The sequence below is a fragment of the Danio aesculapii genome, chromosome 25, assembly GCF_903798145.1.
Source record: "Danio aesculapii chromosome 25, fDanAes4.1, whole genome shotgun sequence".
In the NCBI taxonomy this organism is placed as follows: domain Eukaryota; kingdom Metazoa; phylum Chordata; class Actinopteri; order Cypriniformes; family Danionidae; genus Danio; species Danio aesculapii.
Genome location: NC_079459.1, coordinates 28,911,763 through 28,933,428, shown reverse-complemented (window position 1 = coordinate 28,933,428; position 21,666 = coordinate 28,911,763). Strand labels below are relative to the sequence as shown.

Below are 21,666 nucleotides of genomic sequence, written 5' to 3'. Positions count from 1 at the left end.
GCAACGATTGTAACCAAACATCATCAGAAGGTTGTTACTGTCCTGATGGACAATATCGGGTTAATATGACATCAAATTTGTGTACAGCTTACTGTGGTAAGGCCTGTTTCTTTGTTAACTTTTTTGAATTGGCGGTTTAATGTGGCATGATGTCATATTTTTAATTTTTGTGGTAATTTTTGTTTGCTCTTTGTAGACTGCATTGGCCCTGATGGATCACCTAGAAAGGTATGTCATGTTATTGTTTTCTTATAAACATCTCAGCTGTCAGCAGGATTTAAATAGTTTATTAATGGACAGTTCAATTAAATATGCTGGGCAGCTCTGGAGTTTGAGGGTTTATGGCTTTAAAGAAGTATTAAATATATTAAATATTACACTTGATTTCTTACACTTAAAGTTTTCCCACAATGTTAAGTATTTAAGTGTTTTTAAATTATTTTCATTACTTTACAGAATTTTCTTTAATTAAATTCAGTGTGTTGGAAATAAATATACAAACATTCATTCATTCATTTTCCTTCAGCTTAGTCCCTTTATTCATCAGGGGTTGCCACAGCGGAATAAACCGCCAACTTATCCAGCATATCTAACCAGCGATCTTCTTGCTTTGAGGCAATAGTGCTAACCACTGAGCCACCATGTTGCCCTTAATATACAAACAATTAACTTTGAATTGCTTGAAATAATACTTAAAAATAAAATTAAATCCACCAGTAGGTGGCACCACATTTCTGTCTTAATTATTCAGATTAATTTATTTATTATCAATTAATTTCATATTAAGATTGTTAGATTTTGCTGTATTTGGCTTTACCGTTCTTGGGTGGCTCGCAAATATATTAGATGACTCTGATACATGCAATAAATACACTGGAAAAAATCCTATTCTTACTTAGGTTTTTTTGTCTTGTTTCTAATAAATCAGAATGTGCATGTTTTGTAATGAATTACAGCGATTTTACCTCAGTACAATTATAAAAGAAGACGCTTCAATCCCGGTTTGTGGACGTTAAATCAACAAATATCCAGACAGCAGTGGATATTACGTGTATCTGGTCACATTTGCTTGCAAAAACAGTGCAAAGTTAAACGTGCGTGCTGTGTGTGTGTGTTCACTGCGTGTATGTGTCTGCTGCGTGTATGTGTCTCCGCTGCGTGTGTGCGTGAACTTTGTAACAACATTGTGTGTGACTCATCGTTGCAGAAATGCTTGAATTAACTCTACAACAAATACATGAAATAATCATTGGCAAAGTTCTTACTGTAGTATTTCTTATAAACGTTGCGTGAGATCTGCTTTCTTCATAAGCTGAAGCGCACTAACAGGCACGTGGGAACGGTGGGCGGAGAGAACTAACATTAAAGGCACAGGCCACAAAAACAGCTACATGGTTGTTCAGAGCAGAAAATCCAATATTCTGAAAGCTATAATAAATAATCTGATGGGTGTTTTGAGCTGAAACTTTACAGACACATTCTGGAGACACAAAAGACTTATCTTAAATCTTGATAAAGGGGTAAAATAGGTGTTCTATAAGCCATTACTGTCAGTCAGTAGAGTTTCCATAGCTCTAGTGCTGCTTATTGTTTTGAAACTCCTCAGTTTTCCACATTTTTCTTCTCCTACAGCCTGGGCAAATCTGGACATATCAGTGTTACAACTATACATGCCAAAATACTGGTGTCTATGTGAAAGTTCCTGTAACGTGTCCAACTATAAAGCCCTGTGGTGATGGATACAAAAGCTCTGTTGAAAACTGCTGCCCAACATGTGGTGAGTCTTCAACATTTGATAAAGTGTCAAAAAAAGTATAACTGAAGGTTGTATCACAGTAGATTCTCAGTAAAGTATAAGCAGGTAATAATTACTAGCACTGTGAATGAGTGAGAAAAGTAAAAAATTCAAAACAGATTTTCCCATAATTTGCTCACCCTCAAGCCATCCTCAGTGTATATGACCTTTCTATCAGATGAACACAGTCAGAGTAGTTTTTAATGTAATCTTGGCTCTACAGGCTGTATAATGGTGTTAATAGTGGCTTTTATTTTGAAACTTCCAAAAGCACATAAATAAACACACACCAAGCCAACTAGTTTTCTTATTCGTTGTCATTTTCTGTGGTAAACAAACTGTGGTAAGTGATTCCTGCGAGATGTGTCAATTCCCAGAGCTTCTGCTATGAATGCGTCTTATGTCAGGCATTATGTTTAATGCACATTCAACCGCCACCGAAAGTCGGTGGACAAATAACCTACAGTAGTTTGAACCTGCTGGTGTGGCCATAGACACCAAACAAAAATGGGAATGCTTGATATTTCTTTCAATTTGAGCTAATAACGGCCATACACGTATAATGATTCAATAATATTAACCAATATATTCTTTTATCATTTCAGTTTGTGATTATGAGCAATGTCTTAAGAAGAAATGTGATGTGGGATTTGAGTTAGGCATGAATAAAACTAACGACAGTTGCTGTCCACCTTGCGGTAAGTATCAAATCTCATATTCATTCCTAAATGAGCCAAATAAAAAATGTAGCTACAAATATGCTAAAAAGAATAGCTCAAGCCTAAAAAAACATATTACTTTCTTCATTTGGTTCTCCACACATTTTTTAAGCACATGAATGAGAGATGTTAGTAAACAAATGGAGAATTTTTTTTTTGTTTGTTTGTTTCCATGTACAATGATTGTGTCACAAATGTAGTCTATGGGACTTGTACCAATTTTGATCTACTATAAATACACTATAAATGGCCTAGGACCTTAATACATTACATATATACTCACTGAAAACAAACCTAACGGATAACTCCGATCATTAGGATCAAGTAAATTAGAAATTCCAAGAGTTCAGTCAAAGCAGGGTGAATCCGCCTTCAGCTACTAACAGCACCCCCACTGCTGGAATCAGCTTCCAGTAATGATCAGATGTGCTCCAACATTAGGCACGTTCAAATCAAGACTGAAAACACATCTGTATAACTGTGCCTTTACTGAATGAGCACTGTGCTATATCTGACAGATCGCACTATTATGTCTTTCTTTTTCATTCATTTATAACCTGTTTTTATATAATTTTTTATTATTTTTTAACTTGTCTCTTTTATTCCTGTTTATGTATCTGATTGGGCAGTTAAAAGATTTAACTTGGGCCAAATCACCATACTGGTTGATCTGTCTATGGGATAGCAGTGTAATTACAATAAGTGAGATCCAAGACGTGACTGGCCACAGATAATCTGTTGCCGGGGGGTTAAAGTCCCTGGTGTCTGGCTGAGATTAATACCTTTTACTATGTTTCGCTAGCTAAAGCAATCTACTCCCGGGAGGGTGTAGAAATCAAGGGCCATGCGATTTACTTCCAGAAGGAAACTAAAATTGTGGGCACGTAATTAGAGCTGTAAAGCTTAACTTTCCGGTTTCAGGTGAAAAATCTAATCTGTTGGGGACGTCCAATAGATTAATAGGTACCGAAAAGTCCACTGAAGGTGTGATCACCAGAATGGGGAAGTCCCAGAGTAAAGTGAGAAAATATGATACACCGGTGTTTTGGAATAGGGAAAACTTTACGCTATTTTCATCTGTTTTTATATTATTTGTTTTTATTTTATTTATACTTGTCTCTTTTATTCCTGTTTATGTAAAGCACTTTGAATTGCCACTGTGTATGAAATGTGCTATATAAATAGATTTGCTTTGCCTTGCCCTGCCTATAACATTGGTTCTCAACTGGTCTGGAAACGGGACCCACATTTTTCTAAGGTCATTAAGCCGCAACCTAGGATTTTGGGTGCATTACCTTCGTGCCAGCAATGAAACCATTGACATTTTGATGCTTTTCCACATCTCACTGAAAATGAAGCAGAATCTCGGGAATGCCTTGTCCCGGCTAAAACAGACTTTAGGAGAAATTTTTTTTCTCTTAAGCATGTGACTTGCGCCTTTAAAATCAAAGGTGCGACACACCCAAAATGCTTCTGTGACCCACCCAACATTGCAATATTTTAAGTGCTATATGCCTTTAGCATACTTGAAATACAGCATATTGAATAGAGCGTTGAATAATGTTACATTCATAGTGCCTTTGCATTATTTTTATCTTTAACCAGTGCAAATGCCAAGCTAATTTGTGTTTCAATAAACATCTAAACATAGACGGCTTGGCTAAAACAAGGCTAAATTTGGTCTGTCAGTAATAATCGACATCTAAGAGTAGCCCAACACTAGACTAGTCATCAAATACACACGTTAGACAGACTTGATGTGTAGTCTTTCGTTCTGGTGCATTTGATGACTAGCCTATAGTTTTGGGCTATTAGACGTCTGTTAGATTTTCACCCAAATTTAGCCTGCTCTTAGCCAATCTGTCTACGTTTAGATGTCTTTTATCTTCATAGCACATTCATTCCAGTTCTGTTCATCAACATTTATCTTATTGCTTTGAATGGTGACAGAACATTCATTTTTGGTTGGATCTTCTCTCTAACCAATCTATTTCCTTCTGTTTAGTGCGAAAAGATGTCTGTGTGTACAATAACACTGAGTACAAGGTGAGGTGTTTGGTTCATTATTTTAATTAAAGCATTATACATTAGGCATTTATTGGCATTCAGTTTTTTTGTGCTTTTTTTTAATTTATTTTCTTCGTCAGACAGTGAATCTGCTCTTCAGTGCCGTCTTTGTCTTTTTTTTAGGTTGGCATCTATTATTTCACATGTAAAACTTTGAACTGTCGTCAAGTTAATGGCTCATTTGTGACAGAGATGACCACAACTCCGTGTCCTTACATGAGTTCACAGGACTGTGGGCCTGTAAGTACAATCTCTAGTTGTTCATTAAATACTTGTCTGTTGCATTCAGAGGTTTAGATTTTTCTGAACATTACTTTGAACTCACATTCTAATACTTAGAAATAAAAAAAGTCTGTAATATGAAAACGTGGTGGAAGGTTCTATTAGTTTGTTAAACTAACAGGCCATAATAACTACAGGCCGTCTTACTGAGCTGTGAATCAGTGTTTGGTTCAACCTGATTTTAATTACTGTAAATAACACTGACTATCTGTTGTTTGCTCACCTCCTTATTAATATCACTTGTGGTTCTTTTGAGCTACAAAAGTTGAGCTTAAAGAGATAAACAGCAATTACATGATATTGAATTATTAAAACTGTAAAAAATAACTATATATATATATATATATATATATATATATATATATATATATATATTAACTTTATCTCTCTCTTAGGGCTCTGATTATGTGAAAAAATCAGAAGATTGTTGTGGAACATGTGTGCAAACAAAATGTACTTACATGAAAGACAACACCACATACACTCTTGAGGTAACTTTTTTATATTCTTTTAGTTCATCAACTAATGAATCTGCACTTTTCTTCAGTCCTCTTATAGTCTGTCTGTGTTTTGTTAGGTTGGAAAAGTCCAGAGTTACAAATGTGAAAATGTGACCTGTAGTGTCATTAGTGGATCACCTGTGACTGAGAGAAACTCTGAGAAGTGCACTTACTTGAGCTCACTTGACTGTAAACTTGTAAGTAGAATCTCTGTCCAATATTTATTTACTAAACTCAATGGCTATGACTAACAAAAGTTTTATGGTTTGTTTACATCTGGAAGTCAAATTTGCAGAGCGCACTGTTGTAGTGTTGCCATGTCCAGTTATTATAAGCATCTTTTGGTTTGTTATTCAGGTTGGCTCATAAATCAATCAAGTTTAATGAGTTATTAGAGTGGGTGGAGAGACCTATTTCAGTGTGATTTTTAACATGAAGTGTTTTCAGTTTTTTTTTTGGAGCTGTTTTTAATTGTGTATTTTTCTAGCAAGCCTGGCGACACAAATGAGTCACAGCTAATATGTCTTTCTCTGTAATTTATTTCTCTGTTCAGTTGTTTATTAGCTAGTCAGTTTGTGGGCTTACACAAGAGAGGCATCTCTGATGTGGTTTAGAATATGTCACTAAACATTTGATCACAATGCATAGAACTTTTGTAAACGAGACCACTACAAATGACTTTTACTGAGCTGTGAGTTAGGGCGTACTCACACTATGTACAGTTGCCTTGAACCGGGCTGAACCACGCTTGTCCCCCCTCCCGTCTCCCACGATGGCCCGCACTCACATTACTTTCGGGTCTGGGCACGCTTACGTCATCGATGGTGCGATGTTCAGTAAGCGCTCTCACTCAGCACAGTGGAGATTTCTTCAAGTATATCGTTAAAGTCGTTTGATATGCAGTGACACGCAATCAAATATTTTTATTATAAGTCCTCGTGCTGCAGGAATTAGGATTTTTGCTGAAGGTGCAGCTGTTGTGCAGTGAGGGCTTTGCGTCTTTAATAATCTACGACAGTGTGCTTTCATTGAACAGTAAGAATGATTAATGAAACAATCCCGTAAAAGTCGCGTCTCGTCTTCAGTTTTGGGCTCTGGCACACTTTGCACTCACACTATAAGTGTACCGCGCTCTGGCCCACCTCTTCCAACCGGGTCAGGGCCGGTCAAGTGAACCATGCCTGAGCCCGATTCAGAGCACTCACACTTCTCAAACGATCCAGGAAACGGGCCTAGGCACGCTTCGGATAGCATAGTGTGAGTAGGCCCTTAGTGTTTGGTTAAATCTGATCTGAAATGAACTGGTAATCATTACTGTATTATATTTTAGCTTTGTGACACGCACTGGTCTATTCACTGACTGGTTGTTCATGTTGATCATCTCTTTTTCTCATTTACAACCCCATTGCTTTTAAAACCAGGGCTTAAAAAGCAGTAAAAGTACTTCTAAATTAATCAAACTTTTCTCTCTAAGGGCTCTGAATACGTGAAAAAAGCAGGAGATTGTTGTGGAACATGTGTGCAAAGGAACTGTACTTACATGATGGACAGCACCACATACACACTTCAGGTACATTTCATAAATTTTTCAATTAATCAATTAATTAATTACTTTTCTTCAGCCCTCTTAAAGTCTCTGTTTTTTTGTTAGGTTGGAGAAGTTCACAGTTACAAATGTGAAAATGTGACCTGTAGTGTCATCAGTGGCTCTCCCGTGACCATGAGAAACTCTGAGAAGTGCACTTACTTGAGCTCACTTGACTGTAAACTTGTAAGTATATTTGACCAGTTTAAAATCACAGTTCAGTTCATTTAAATTTTATTTGAATAGAGCTTTTTTAAAATAAGTATCATTCCGAAGCAGTTTTACAAAAGGTTTTACACATTATTAAATTACATCAGGAAGGGTTAAGGTGTTGTGTATAGGGAGGACAGTATATAAAGTAGCCTATACATGGTAAACCTGGAGTTATAAATATACACTTTATTGGGTACACCTTACTGGTACCGGGTTGGACCCTCTTTTGCCTTCAGAACTACCTTAATCCTTCATGGCATAGATTCAACAAGGTACTGGAAATATTCCTCAGAGATTTTGGTCCATATTGACATGATAGCATCACGTAGATTTGTCGGCTGCACATCCATGATGCGAATCTCCCGTTCCACCACATCCCAAAGATGCTCTATTAGATTGAGTTCTGATGACTGTGGAGGTCATTTGAGTGCTGTGAACTCATTGTCATGTTCAAGAAACCAGTCTGAGATGATTTGCGCTTTATGACATGGCGCGTTATCCTGCTGAAAGTAGCCATCAGAAGATGGGTACACTGGTCATAAAGGCATGGACATGGTCAGCAACAATACTCAGGTAGGCTGGGTCAGTGACACGATGCTCAGTTGGTACTAATGGGCCCAAAGTGTGCCAAGAAAATATCCCCCACACCATTACACCACCAGCAGCAGCCTGAACTGTTGATACAAGGCAGGATGGATCCATGCTTTCATGTTGTTGATGCCAAATTCGGACCCTACCATCTGAATGTTGCAGCAGAAATTGAAACTCATCAGACCAGGCAACGTTTTTCCAATCTTCTATTGTCCAATTTTGGTGAGCCTGTGTGAATTGTAGCCTCAGTTTCCTGTTCTTAGCTAACAGGAGTGGCACCCGATGGTCTTCAGCTGCTGTAGCTCATCTGTCTCAAGGTTGGACGTGTTGTGCATTCAGAGATGCTCTTCTGCATACCTCAGTTGTAACGAGTGGTTATTTGAGTTACTGTTGCCTTTCTATCAGCTGGAACCAGTCTGGCCATTCTCCTCTGACCTCAACATGGCATTTTCGCCCACAGAACTGCCGTTCACTGGATATTTTCTCTTTTTCTGACCATTCTCTGTAAACCCTAGAGAAGGTTTGTGTATGAAAATCCTAGTAGCAAAAGATTAAAAGAAAATCGCCACACTGCCAATTTAGCTTTTAAAAGTCTTTAATATCACTCACAACGTTTCGTCCGACATGGTCTTCATCGGGTAGATCAGCAGTTTCTCAAATACTCAGACCAGCCCGTCTGGCACCAACAACCATGCCACGCTTAAATCACCTTTCTTCCCCATTCTGATGCTCGGTTTGAACTGCAGCACATCGTCTTGACCATGTCTGCATGCCTAAATGCATTGAATTGCTGCCATGTGATTGGCTGATTAGAAATTTTCGTTAATGAGCAGATGGGCTGGTGTACTTATTAAAATGACTAGTGAGTGTAGTGTACATTTCAGAAAGGTGGTGTCTATGCCACAGTCATGTCAGCCCATGTGTCATGTCATGATTATATGTTTCATGACATTGTTTTCTCTTTATCTCTCTCTAAGGGTTTTGAATACGTCTATCAAGAAGGAGATTGTTGTGGAGCATGTGTGCAAAGGAACTGTACTTACATGGTGGACAACACCACATACACTCTTCAGGTACACTTCAAATCATTTATCAACTTTATTCTTTAGTTCATCAGTCAATGAATCTGCACTTTTTTTCAGCCCTTTTAAACTCTGTGTTTTTGTTAGGTTGGAGAAGTTCACAGTTACAACTGTGAAAATGTGACCTGTAGTATCATTAGTGGCTCTCCTGTGACTGAGAGGAACTCTGAGAAGTGCACTTACTTGAGTTCACTTGACTGTAAACTTGTAAGTAGAATCTCTGTCCTGTGTTTCTTCATTTATTAGACATGTTTGGCAGCTGCTATTTTTAACCTGTTTAACTCTATTGACAGCATAGTTTTATGGTTTGTTTACATCTGAAATCTAGACAGAGTGCAATCTCAACAATCTAGTGTTGCCATGTCCAGTTATTATAAGCATCTTTTGGTTTGTTATTCAGGTTGGCTCATAAATCAATCAAGTTTAATGAGTTATTAGAGTGGATGAGGAGTCAAATATTAGAGACATTTTTAATAGAAAGCATTTAGATTTATTTTAGTTTATTTTGGAACTGTTTTTGAGTATTTTCCTAGCAAGACCTGGCAACCCAAATGAGTCACAGATCATACCTCTTTCCCTGTAATTTCTCACTCTGTTCATTTGGTTATCAGTAAGTCAGATTGTGGGCAAACAAAAGGGAGGCATCTCTGTGTTTTAGAATATGTCCCAAAAAATATGTTGTTCAGTTTTTTCCATTAACCGAATTAATCAAACTTTTCTCTCTAAGGGCTCTGAATATGTGAAACAAGAAGGAGATTGTTGTGGAACATGTGTGCAAAGGAGCTGTACTTACATGGTAGACGAAACCACATACACTCTTCAGGTACATTTCATTAGCTTCTCTATATTCTTTTAGTTCATAAATTAATGACTTCAGCGCTCTTATAGTCTGTCTGTCTGTGTTTTATTAGGTTGGAGAAGTCCAGAGTTACAAATGTGAAAATGTGACCTGTAGTGCCATTAGTGGTTCTCCTGTGACTGAGAGGAACTCTGAGAAGTGCACTTACTTGAGCTCACTTGACTGTAAACCTGTAAGTACTCATTATTGTCAAGTCCACACGATATCTAAAGATGAATTCTTTCAAGTAATTTTGATTGTGCAAAAAGTTCTGAGATAATATTTGAAACTGTAAAGGGTTTACCTTTATTTATTTGCGCAAAGGATGTACGTTCTGTTGTCTGCAATGAACTGAGGACATCTTGTTTTATTTATTATTATGTTTATTATTGGGATGATATGGTGACTCAGTGGTTAGCACTGTCGCCTCACAGCAAGAAGGTCGCTGGTTCGAGTCCTGGCTGGGTCAGTTGGCATTTCTGTGTGGAGATTGCATGTTCTCCCTATGTTTGCGTGGGTTTCCTCCGGGTGCTCCAGTTTCCCTCACAGTCCAAACACAAGCGCTATAGGTGAATTGAATAAACTAAACTGGCTGTAGTGTATGTGTGAATGAGAGTGTATGGATGTATCCAAGTACTGGGTTGCAGCTGGAATCGCATCTGCTGTGTAAAACATATGCTGGATAAGTTGGCAGTTCATTCCGCTGTGGCGACTCCTGATTAATAAAGGAACTAAGCTGAAGGAAAATTAATGAATAAATCTTTATTATTTACAGCAGTGAACCTGCTCTGTCATGCTTATGACTACTGTGTGATTCAGGGGAATTTGATAGGTAGAATTGACGCCAACCTCACCAAGTATGACATCTGTGTTGATCCTGGAACAACATTCCAGTCAGCCAATCAGAATTAAGGGATACATTTACAGTTTGTGTTGAGTTTAGGCTCACGGTTGGGTTTATGCACTTCTACATAATTATTATCCAACTATTCCTTTGATTTTAGGAATAATTTACATTTATGGTTGGGTTTAGGGGTAGGGAAAAGGTATGGGTTACATTTTCAACAAAAATGATGTTCCAGGATCAACATAGATGTTAATCCAGGATCGCATCGTACTTGGCAAAGTCATCACATACGCTCACTTCATAGCTCTCCATCTGTTTCGTGTGTGTGTTTGCATTGCATGTCTGCAAATTAGCTGTAGAAACTCCCTTTTGAATGCAATCCCTTCACTCTTTACATACTCGACACTCCCACCTCAACAGCTGGAAACACCCACTTTCCTCGCCTTGAAACTCTCTTGTTTCAGCAGTTGTTTTTGTTTAATGGCACTTTAATGATTCTAATTAAGAAAATATTTGACTATAGCCCCTTTCAAACATACAGACCAGAGAAGTTGTAACATTACCGGTAATTTTCTGGAAAGCTGCGAGGAAGGAAATTTGCTGGAAAAAAGTGAGTTCACGATTTGAAAGCGCTGACGTGAGACGTCTACTCCAGCCAATCAGAACATTCAGACACGTTTACATCTGCGCTGTTTATGAAAATGAAAGCTTTTGAATATTTTTCCAGACACATTAAGCTGCTAGATGTTAGTAAAACGCTGTATTTATTTCTATATGTACATCTCGACATGTGAAAGTGTTCCTCCATATGTTTCATCAAAGTTCACAATTCTTATCCATCCACAGAATTTGTAATGTCATCAAATGTGTAAACATTTAGCTGCGGCTGGTGATTCTGCCTTTGGATCTCTGTGACATAGCAGCTGCATAATTGCTAAAGCTTTAAATAAAAGTAAAACTGTCAACTAAACGCCTGACCCCTTCTATGTTTATAGATACAAGCGCGGCCATTTAGAGGTCATTTCTGGTTAATGATGTCAGAATTTACCTGTATTTTGGAATAGATGCGTGAATGGTCTTTTCCAGAAAAATTCCGTAACGTCTTTACCTTTTTTTAATTTACCGGTAAAGATAATTTTTCGAATATTTACCAATATCACTGTGTGAAAGGGGTTTAGGATGAGATTTTAGAAAGAAAAATGAAAATGTAATGATTTAATTTGTGAATCTGCTCTGAGTTTTGAAAATGTACTATGAACATGTTTTTACCCTTCAAGTGCTTTGAATATGTGAAACAAGAGGATGAGTGCTGTGGAACCTGTAAACAAACATGTTGTGTTTATGAAGCGCCAGACAACACCACGCATACTCTCCAGGTACACTGTAAAAAAACTCCTTCTTTTTTTTTTTTCCTTTAATCTTAAAATGAATGCAACAAAGTTCCTGTGCTGTTTTTCCTCATGTAGCCTCTATGTCTTTTTATTTAGAGTGGAGAGGCGTACACATCCAAATGCGAGACCGGTACCTGTCATGAAGTGAATGGCTTGTTTGAGACTGAGAAGAAGGTTAAGGAATGCCCTCCGTTTAACGCAGACGACTGCGACCCTGTAAGAGCTACTGTTGCATTCTGCTATTACTTAAAAGGATAGGGATTACCCCCCATAAAAAAATTTCTTTTTTCTGCCAAACCAAAAAGAAGGTATTTTGAAGAATGTTGGAAAACATTAGCCATTGACTTCCATAGTAGGAGAATAAGATACTACGGAAGTCAAGGGTTATCGGTTTCCAGTACTGTTCAAAGCAGGGGCGATTTAGAATTTTCATTTTAGGGGGGCTCAGCTCCATATGAGGAAGAAAAAAAAAAATATATATATATATATATATATGTTTATGTTTATGTGTGTGTATTTAACCCTAATGTATTTATAAGTCATAATTTAATAGTACCACACTTAAAAATGTTTGACTAAAATGATAGGGTTGTATGCTAAACTAGCAATATTTCACTGTATTGTATAGAGGTGCGTACTCATTTGAGTTCTGAATGAGCCAAATAGGCTCAACAAACCTGTTTACTGTAGTAAAAGCCACTTTATATGTTAAAGTACAATTTTTGTTTCCATGTATTTAATAAATAAAACTTCCACTTTTCTAATTAAATGGCAAACATTTAAAAATAGATATATTTTTTAACCTACAGGCTAATTCACATATTTCACAAACTGAATCATAATATTAAAATAGGAAATATTTTAATACAAGACAACACATGATGTTTCTATCTCTGTCAGTGACTCTGACAGTTAAACTGAGTACATTCACTAAGTGGTTCTGTCACTGTGTTTAATACTTTGTGTGCATGATTGTGGTATATATAATTCCACATGCACTGTAATGTGTTTTATAATGGTAGTTCATTTTGAAATAAAGATAGTAAAATGTTCATAAGAGTTACGTTTTCGCTAGAGGAAACAGCTGTGATTATGAGGTGAGCACTGAGGAAACAGTAGATTGGAAACCCGATTGCTCTTATCTGACATTGGTGTACAAGTGATACAAGTGTATCCATAGCAAAGAACTGCAAATAAGCATAATTTATAACAATTTATCGATAAACACACACCTTCTGTTCTCGCTCTGCACAGCTGTGGTTTGCGATCAAATGAAAAGCAAAAGTCGGGCAGGAGCCAAATTCTTCCGCCGTCGTCTTATCAAATTTAAAGGAGACAGAGAAGTTTTAGGGGGGCTAAGTAGAAATATAGGGAGGCTACAGCCTCCCTAAAATAGGCCTAGCGACGCCCATGGTTCAAAGTATCTATTTTGTGTTCGAAAGAAACATGTAAATTATTATTTATAGATCTTGACAGCTATGAACAATGTTCAATTTCATTTTGGAGAAATACTTAATATTAATAATAAATAAATAATAGTTTCCCAGTACTGGGTTGTGACTGGAAGATCATCCTCTGCGTAAAACATGTGCTGCAATAGTTGTGGTTCATTTAGCTGTGGTGACCTCTGATAAATCCTAGACTAAGCCGAAGGAAAATGTATGAATTATTAAATAATTTGGAATAATTTGTTTCATACAAAGGTAAGTCACAGAGTAACTCATAACAAAATAGGGTGAATTCTTAATTTAAACCTCTAGATGGCAGTGTCAGCTATTTTAAACCTTGGAAACATTTCCTTGTTAAACATAAGTTGTACATATAAGTGTGTTTTAGCAATAATTATTTTGAGAGGTGTGATGAAATGTATAATTAAAGTTCACTGTTATTCGTGTCTTTACAGGGAACAATCAAATTGGACTCGGATCAATGCTGTTACACATGTAAGATATACTTTATACAAATCCTAACACAAATTATTTTCACTGTTAAAGTGAATTTGTTGACCTTACTGTGTTGATAGTATCGGATGTTGATCATTTTCAGTGTTTACTGTGGTTTGGAAAAGTCAAGGTTTTAAAACGGCCAACATTTTCTGTTATACCATTTCTACGGTATATGTAAGAATTTTTAGTTTTTTAGGACAACAATAATAATAATAATACATTTTATTTTTAACATATTTTTCTAAAACCCAAAGCGCTTACAAAGTAAAAACAACAAAGCACAGTAAAACAATAAAAACGATTTAAAAAATACAGTAAAAAAAACACAGTAAGAATAAAGGGGATATCACGAATTACAGTCCAATATCATAAAAACAGTCCAAAAAAAGAGGAGTTTTTTTTTTTTTCTATTATTTTTTTCTGGGTTTTCACCTTTATTTGAGAGGACAGTAGAGAGTATTGACAGGGAAGCATGGAAAGCAGAGAGAGGGAAAGGATCGGCGGAGGAGTTTTTAGTAGCTTCTTAAAACAATCCAAGGAACCAGCATTCCTAATGTTTGTGGGAAGAGCATTCCACAGTTTGAGCGCTCTGAAAGAGAACATCCTACCTCCCATGGTGCTGAGTTTGCAGCGAGGCTGAAACAGCATAGGAACCGAGGCAGAGTGTAGACAGCGAGAGGGAGAGAAAATGGATATCAGGTCACAAATGTAACCATGAACCGCTTTATATGTTAAAATCAATACGAGACTTGACGGGCAGCCAGTGAAGCTGTTGCAGTACAGGAGTGATGTGAGACCGAGATGATGTATGTCAACACCAGGGGCGTAGCAACCGGGGGGGACAGGGGGGATATGTCCCCCTCACTTTTAGAGACAGACAATTTAAAAACAGGTGAATAATAATTATATGAATGTAAAATTTTGGATCTCATACAGCTGTCCCCCCACTTTTAAAATGTCCACTACGTCGCTGGTCAACACATGTGCAGCAGAATTTTGGATGTATTGTAAAATCTTAAGAGAATTAGCTGGTAACCCTCTGAACAGAGAATTGCAAAAATCCAAGTGAGACGTGATAATAGCATGCACGAGTCTTTCAGCATCAGGCCTCGAGAGGAAAGGATGTAAGCGGGCTATATTACGAACAACAACAACAACAAAAAGGATCTTCAGAGATGCTTTTTAAATTGTAAAGAAATCTGTGTTTTTAAAACTAATGAAGACAGCAAAAGTCAATGATTTATTTGATTTATTTAGCCTGACATGTTTACTGCTTCAAAATATTTTAAATGTTTCCCAAATTAAAATATATTGTGTTCGAAGGGGGAAAAATAATTGTTTTTTTACCCAGATATTTAAAAAGAATATATTTTAGAGCAGAAATGTGAAACCGTGATATTTTTATCTCTTTTTATTTTGGTTTTATTTATAACATTTAAAAATATGTTAAATGATTTATTTATGAGTTATTTATTTATTTTTTAAATAAATTAGTCTTATACTTAATATTTTTATATTTTTCATAGTATATGTGTTAATTCCGGTACTTTTACCATAAACCGACATATCAACCATTTGGTAGAGGCTGATATTTTAGAAATTATGGGATGTGTTGAAAAAAAATGTATTGAGTGTGTTAACTAGTGTGCAATCCAATTTTGTTCTTGGTGGGGTAGCTAAAGGGTTAAGTAACAGTTATGCAAATAAAAAAAGAACAAACATGAGGGTCAAACACAGGCTTACTTTCATAATTCTCCTCCATAATTTCACAGGTGAAACTCGCAACTGTGTTCGTCAGATAAATATCACCCGTCTGCAAGTCAAAGACTGCACTTCTGTACAGAATGTCGAAATCCCATCCTGCACTGGCCATTGTGGCTCCATGTAAGAGCACTGCACACCTGTAGATCACACACATTAAATCTTCTTATGCTGTAAACTCTCCAAAGAAGGATATAATCTGACTTTTACAGTTTACCAGCCGAAGAATTCTAGGGTTGCTTAATACTTTTATATTTGAAACAACTTTCAGAACTGAATTTTTACATCGTAAATATCATGATACACTCGTCTGACTGATGTTTTCTCTGAAATGTCTACAGGTATTCACTGTACGCCAATCAAATGACCAGCTGCTCCTGCTGCCAGAAAGATAAGTCTACCAGTTTACCAGTGAAGCTGAAGTGCACCAATGGAACAGAGATTGATTATAACTACACTTACATAGAGACATGCAAATGCACTCCAATGAAGTGTGCAGACAAACATTAAAGGCAAATAAGAGATCCTGCTTTAAATTTGACTCTGTAATCTGACACTGAGAAAATTGAAACTATATATCAGAAATTAATAATGTAAGCTAATTGTTAACATGCATTATTGGCATATATTGCACATTTTCTTTATCCTGGGATATGGTTCGTTCTAAGCATAGTCTATTTGGTTGTCTTTTAAAGGGGATTCTGGGCACTTTTGTGTTTTATTCATTATAATCTATGCATGATTGAAAAATATGTAACTTTCCTTTCTTTTAAATGAATGACATCAAAATAAAGCATAATAATGAGCATCAATTACAGTGGCCTTACTTTTTTTATGCACTGAAAATAAGATCAACCCCCCCCCCCCCCCCCCCCTTCAAAATGTCTCACAATTATAAGTGTGTAAACTAAATATTTTGTGGATCTTGCTTTAAATCTGAGTTTCAATAGTATCTGGATGCAGCCTTGATGCAATCTGAGACTGCATGAGATTGCAATGCACTTAATCGAGCTAGTGACGTCACTGTGAGGGGGTAGGGTTAGGTGAATGCATTAAAAAGCATTGGATGCAGCTCAGATTACACTGCACTAAGTTTGTATTCAGACCCCTCTCGATAGTTTTGACATGAGACTGTTTTTTGAGGCGTTTTTTATTTGACTTACACATCTCACAATTCAAACTGTTTTTTCTTATCATAATTCTGATACATCAGTGATAGACAATTAGGTTATTGATCACTCACTCTCACTCCGTTCTAGTCCCTTGAGACTTTTGTGGATCTTCAGAAAATAAGTGAAAGGTGCCATGTAATAAAAAATCTGGATATACTTGGTCATAGCTGAATAATAAGACCTCAGTACGTGGAAATGGCTATACCGTTAGCCACTGTTTATTCATTCTGACGATTATTATTCTCAAATCTAGCGAGTTAACTCTCTGGGGTCCGAGGGTGTTTCGGGGGAATAAAGAAGTTCTAATGTGCCCTGAGATTTGTGCTTTATCAGATGCTGATAAACATATGTGGCTAAAGTCGAGTAGTACTGTAAACAGCACAAACTGGGCTTCAATAATACGCTAGCAACATTTATGTACAAGATTGTGTTTTTACGACAAACATTTATGTATGATTAGTGAAAAACTGAAATTCTAAACTCACTAAAATACTTATTTATGCCCTCCTTCCCTTCTGGGGGATGGGCCGCCAAAGGTCAATCTTCAGAGGTATCTGTCCTGGGCCATTCTTTCTTCTTGTCTCTTGGCGTAACTCTTCCTTGTGATGTCTGCCTCTAGGTCATGCCAGTTGTTTCCTGGATGACCTCTCTTCTGTTTCCTTTGGGGATTCCATCTGATACCATACATGTGTGCTTGACGCAGAAGTATTAATCAGCTGTTAGTCAGCCGTTGGGTTGTGTTGGCCCATCATTTAGGCTAGGTGGTTTGGTGTATTCCAGACGTTACATTTCGTCGTATTCACGTCTAAGCTCATTGGACCTATTCAGTGACGTAGTAGGTAAACAATTCAAGCCAAGAAGGGATATAAAGAGACCGGCTATATGTTGCTACATTTTACAGATATTTGCAGGAGCGAATCCCTTCATGTTGAGTGACGAGTACTGTGAGAATGGTAATAAACACTGCTTTGTTTAGACTTTGTCTGTGCATGTCGAAAGTTCGGTTTCTTTCTGCAGAACGAAAAAACAGATACTGTTGCCCGTGGTGCAGAAAGACGCGTCTTCTTGCGCAGGTGAAGAATGCAGCTCTCATTTTAGTTGACTTCATCTGTTTGGTGAGTTCATGCACTGCTTCGTTGTCCAGGCGTGACCCTAAGTGAGGCTGTAACACAGTTGCTAGTTGTTTGTCATCAGCTTGGTGTGCCCGGGCCCACGAAGAACAGTCAACGCAATCTCACGGCAATTTGTAACTTTTTGATTTTGTGGCTAATTCGTATGAATTCGTACGATCTAATTCGTATAATTTAGTTCTATTTGCTCATCATCCAATGACGGTTGGGGTTAGGGGTGGGGTTAGGTGCCACGCCTCCTTTTTAAAATCGTACGAAGTAGCCACTAAACTGACAAAACGTAAAATACTTACGTTTCCTTGTGAAATCAGGCTGAAACAGTTGAATGTCACCTGGAATGTTTTGACAATAATATTTGGTTCCTTTCCTTGACTTTAAAGAATACAACCAATAGTGTTTCGACTTCAATAGTGTTTATTTTTTGTTCCAACTATGAATGTCAGTGGTTACCAGTTTCAAACATTCTTCAAAACTGGCGAACAAGCAAGAACTTTAATCATAAGGTAAACACAAAGCAAAAGTTTCCATATGGAGCTCCTCCACTGGACTCCACACTTGTAAACACTCACTCCATCGGGCTCGCGGCTCTCAGCACCACCCACACTCATCACAGCTACCAAGCCGACCAATCACAGAGCTTGTGCAGCATGTTGTTGCGGCTTGTAGTTACATCTTTTGAGAGGTCAGCGTCATTCGCGGTGAAGGGTATGCGACCATACGCATGCGCTTGATGCAGAAGTATAAATCAGCCTTCAGTGGACAGTTGGCTGATGGGTTTTGTTGGTCCATTGGTCAGGTTAGATGCTTTGGTGTGTTCGAGATGTTCAGAATTCATTGGCCCGATTCAGTGAAGTGACGTAACAAGTAAACAATTCAAGCCAAGAAGGAACATAAAGTGGCCGGATATAATTTCGCTACATTTCTCAAATATTTTCAAATGATGTGGATTATTAGATTATCAGACATATTTGCGTGAGTGACGATTACTGTGATAATGGTACTAAACACTGCTTTGTTTAGACTTTGTCTGTGCATGTCGAATGTTCGGTTTCTGTTTGCAGAAGGAAAAAACAGAATACTGCTGGCCGCGGTGCAGAAAGACACGTCCTCTTGCGCAGGTGCAGAATGCAGCTCCCATTTCAGTCGACTTTCGTCTGTTTGGTGAGTTCATGCAGTGGTTTTTGGTCTGGTTGTGACCCTAAGCGTAGCAATATCACAGTTGCTAGTTGTTTGTCTTCAGCTTGGTGTTTCCGGACCCTTATATAAGAACAGTTGAACCACAGAAGTCACATGGAATGTTTTGCCAATGTTATTTGGTTCCTTTCCTAGACTTTAAAGTCAATGGTAGTTTTTTTTCCAACATTCCTCGATATATCTTCAGAGTGTTGAGTTTTTTTTTGTTGTTGTTGTTCCGACTATGAATGTCAGTGGTTACCAGTTTCAAAAACTTTTCAAAATATCTTCTTTTGTGTTCAACAAAATAACGAAACTCATGAAGCCAAGTGCATTTTAATTTATGGGTGAATGGTTCCTTTAAAGACTTCCATTTTGTAAATATATTTGTACCATACTAGGTCTGATAGGATGTTTTTTAATGTCTCCTATAGTGGAGCTACAATCAAGTATCAAGATCTTTACCAAACATGAAAAGGTTATCTTGTGGGAGGACACGCTATTGATATAGTTTAATTTCTGTGTAAACACTTTGCGCACAATGCAAAATTCAAAAGGTACAAGGAACATTGAGAAGGAAGCAGGATGCGGACTTTACATAAATCCACATATTAAACAATTAATTAAATTCATTTACTTAAAATGACAGAAAAGTGTTGCGTAAATACATAATAGTGGTTGTTCCAGTCGTCCTACGTTTTCGTTTTTTAATCAGAGTTATATACATTTAGATTTTCTGTGGAAGACTATCAAAAGCAATTACATCTCCATGCAAAGCAAAATCCTGAATAACTTAATAAATCAAATAAATGATCAGATTTAATACGTTTGTCATCTTGTTAAAAAAAAGAGACAAATAACAGGATAAATACAGGACGTTCTGCATTTTATAATATAATATAATAATTTTATAATAATATTAATAGCACATATTAATCGCACTTTTACAGTGTAGATTGTGTCAAAGCAGCTTAACATAGAAGTTCTAGTAAATTGAAATTGGGTCAGTCCAGTTTTCAGAGTTGAAGTTCAGTTCAGTATGGTTTAATTTTCACTGCTGAAAGTCCAAACACTGAAGAGCAAATCCATCAATGCACAACTCAACAAGCCCCAAACCAAGCAAGCCAGTGGCGAGGAACAAAACTTTTCAAATCTTAAGTGCTCATCAATTGAAGCATATGTGTACTTTTAATGATCAGACATTATTAGTGTATTTTATAGTATATTTTTACATGTATTTATCTTATGCATAACGTTTATTTTATTGTTTTATTATATTTATCTTATTATTTTATACGTACACCATTGAATGCTGATTTTATTTACTGTTAGAGCAGTTATAAAAATATAACAGCTCTAGCTCTAGTATGTTTTGTCTCACTTTTTTATGGTTTTCCAGATAGGACCTCAGTCTGTGTTGTTGTTATGCAATATTCAGTTATTAATCCGGTTTTGACTTTCTTTCTTATTTTTTTGTGGAAAATTGACAGAAGTTATATGTAATGGAGTTTAGATGTAAATGCAAGTAGAATTATCTTTTAGAAGAGTGAGAACCATATTAAAATGTGGTACAAAAACTAAAATATCAATGAGAAATGGACATGACAAAACGTCAACAAATTTGTCATGTTAATTACGTGATTAATTAAAATGTTGTCAGGTTAATTAGGGTTTGAACTTTAAAGATTGTTTATACACAGTTTAACCTAATATTTTAGTTAAAATAATCATTTGAAATATAGTTTTAAGATTTAAAAAAAATGGGCAACAAGTATTTTTTACAGTGAGATGTTTTTTTTTTTTTTTTTGCAATAGATCTGTCACCTTTACTATGGCCTGTAATGTGCTTTTTTTTTTACTTCCACTGCAAATTTTTGATTAAACATGTTGAGTGCACTGCTTATTTAACTACACTTTTTGAAGTGAAGTTTATTCATAAACTAATTTCAAGAGGATCACATGCTTATGATTGACCACAGCCGGTCCTTCATTAGCTATCATATGATTTACCAATCAGGTGAATCCAAACATACATAAATAACCAGATGTCCTTACCTAAAGCTGCGGTCACACTGCACTTTTCTCCCTATAGACTTCCATTCATATGCACGCGAAAGCGTCAGACAGAAAACGCAATCTCCTGTGAGAGGTTTCGCAGTTCACTACGTTGGAACTTTCAAGCTTGGTGAACTCTGACCTGCGAAATCGCATCACATGATTGTGTGGGACCAATCGAAGATCAAAACATGACCTCTCTGGACAGAAATTAAAAACATAAACCAATCGCTAGCTTTCTTTTAAATGTCTAATCATCTTGTTTAATTCCGCCTCATTTTGCAGCGCTGTACGACAGGATTTCGCACATATAAACTCTACTGCAGCTTTAGTCATCTTCGCCTTAAGGAATCCTACCTCCACCCCTACTCTCCTCCCCCTCTTTCCTACATTAATCCTACGGTGGCTCAGTGGTTAGCACTGTTGCCTCACAGCAAGAAGGTCTATGGTTTGAGTCCCGGCTGGGCCAGTTGGCATTTCTGTGTGGAGTGTACATGTTCTCCCTGTGCTATGGGTTTT

General features: G+C 36.9%; 1 protein-coding gene across 1 annotated transcript in view; it reads left to right on the top strand.

The window, feature by feature from the left end:
* Positions 1–21,666, top strand: part of LOC130219061 (mucin-2-like) — a gene marked incomplete at its 3' end in the record, with an annotated part of 71,559 nt that overhangs the window by 25,385 nt on the left and 24,508 nt on the right. The window contains exon 3 of the mRNA XM_056451330.1: positions 12,995–13,048. Coding sequence (XP_056307305.1) covers positions 12,995–13,048 — 54 coding nt within the window. The remainder of the gene's footprint in view (positions 1–12,994; positions 13,049–21,666) is intronic.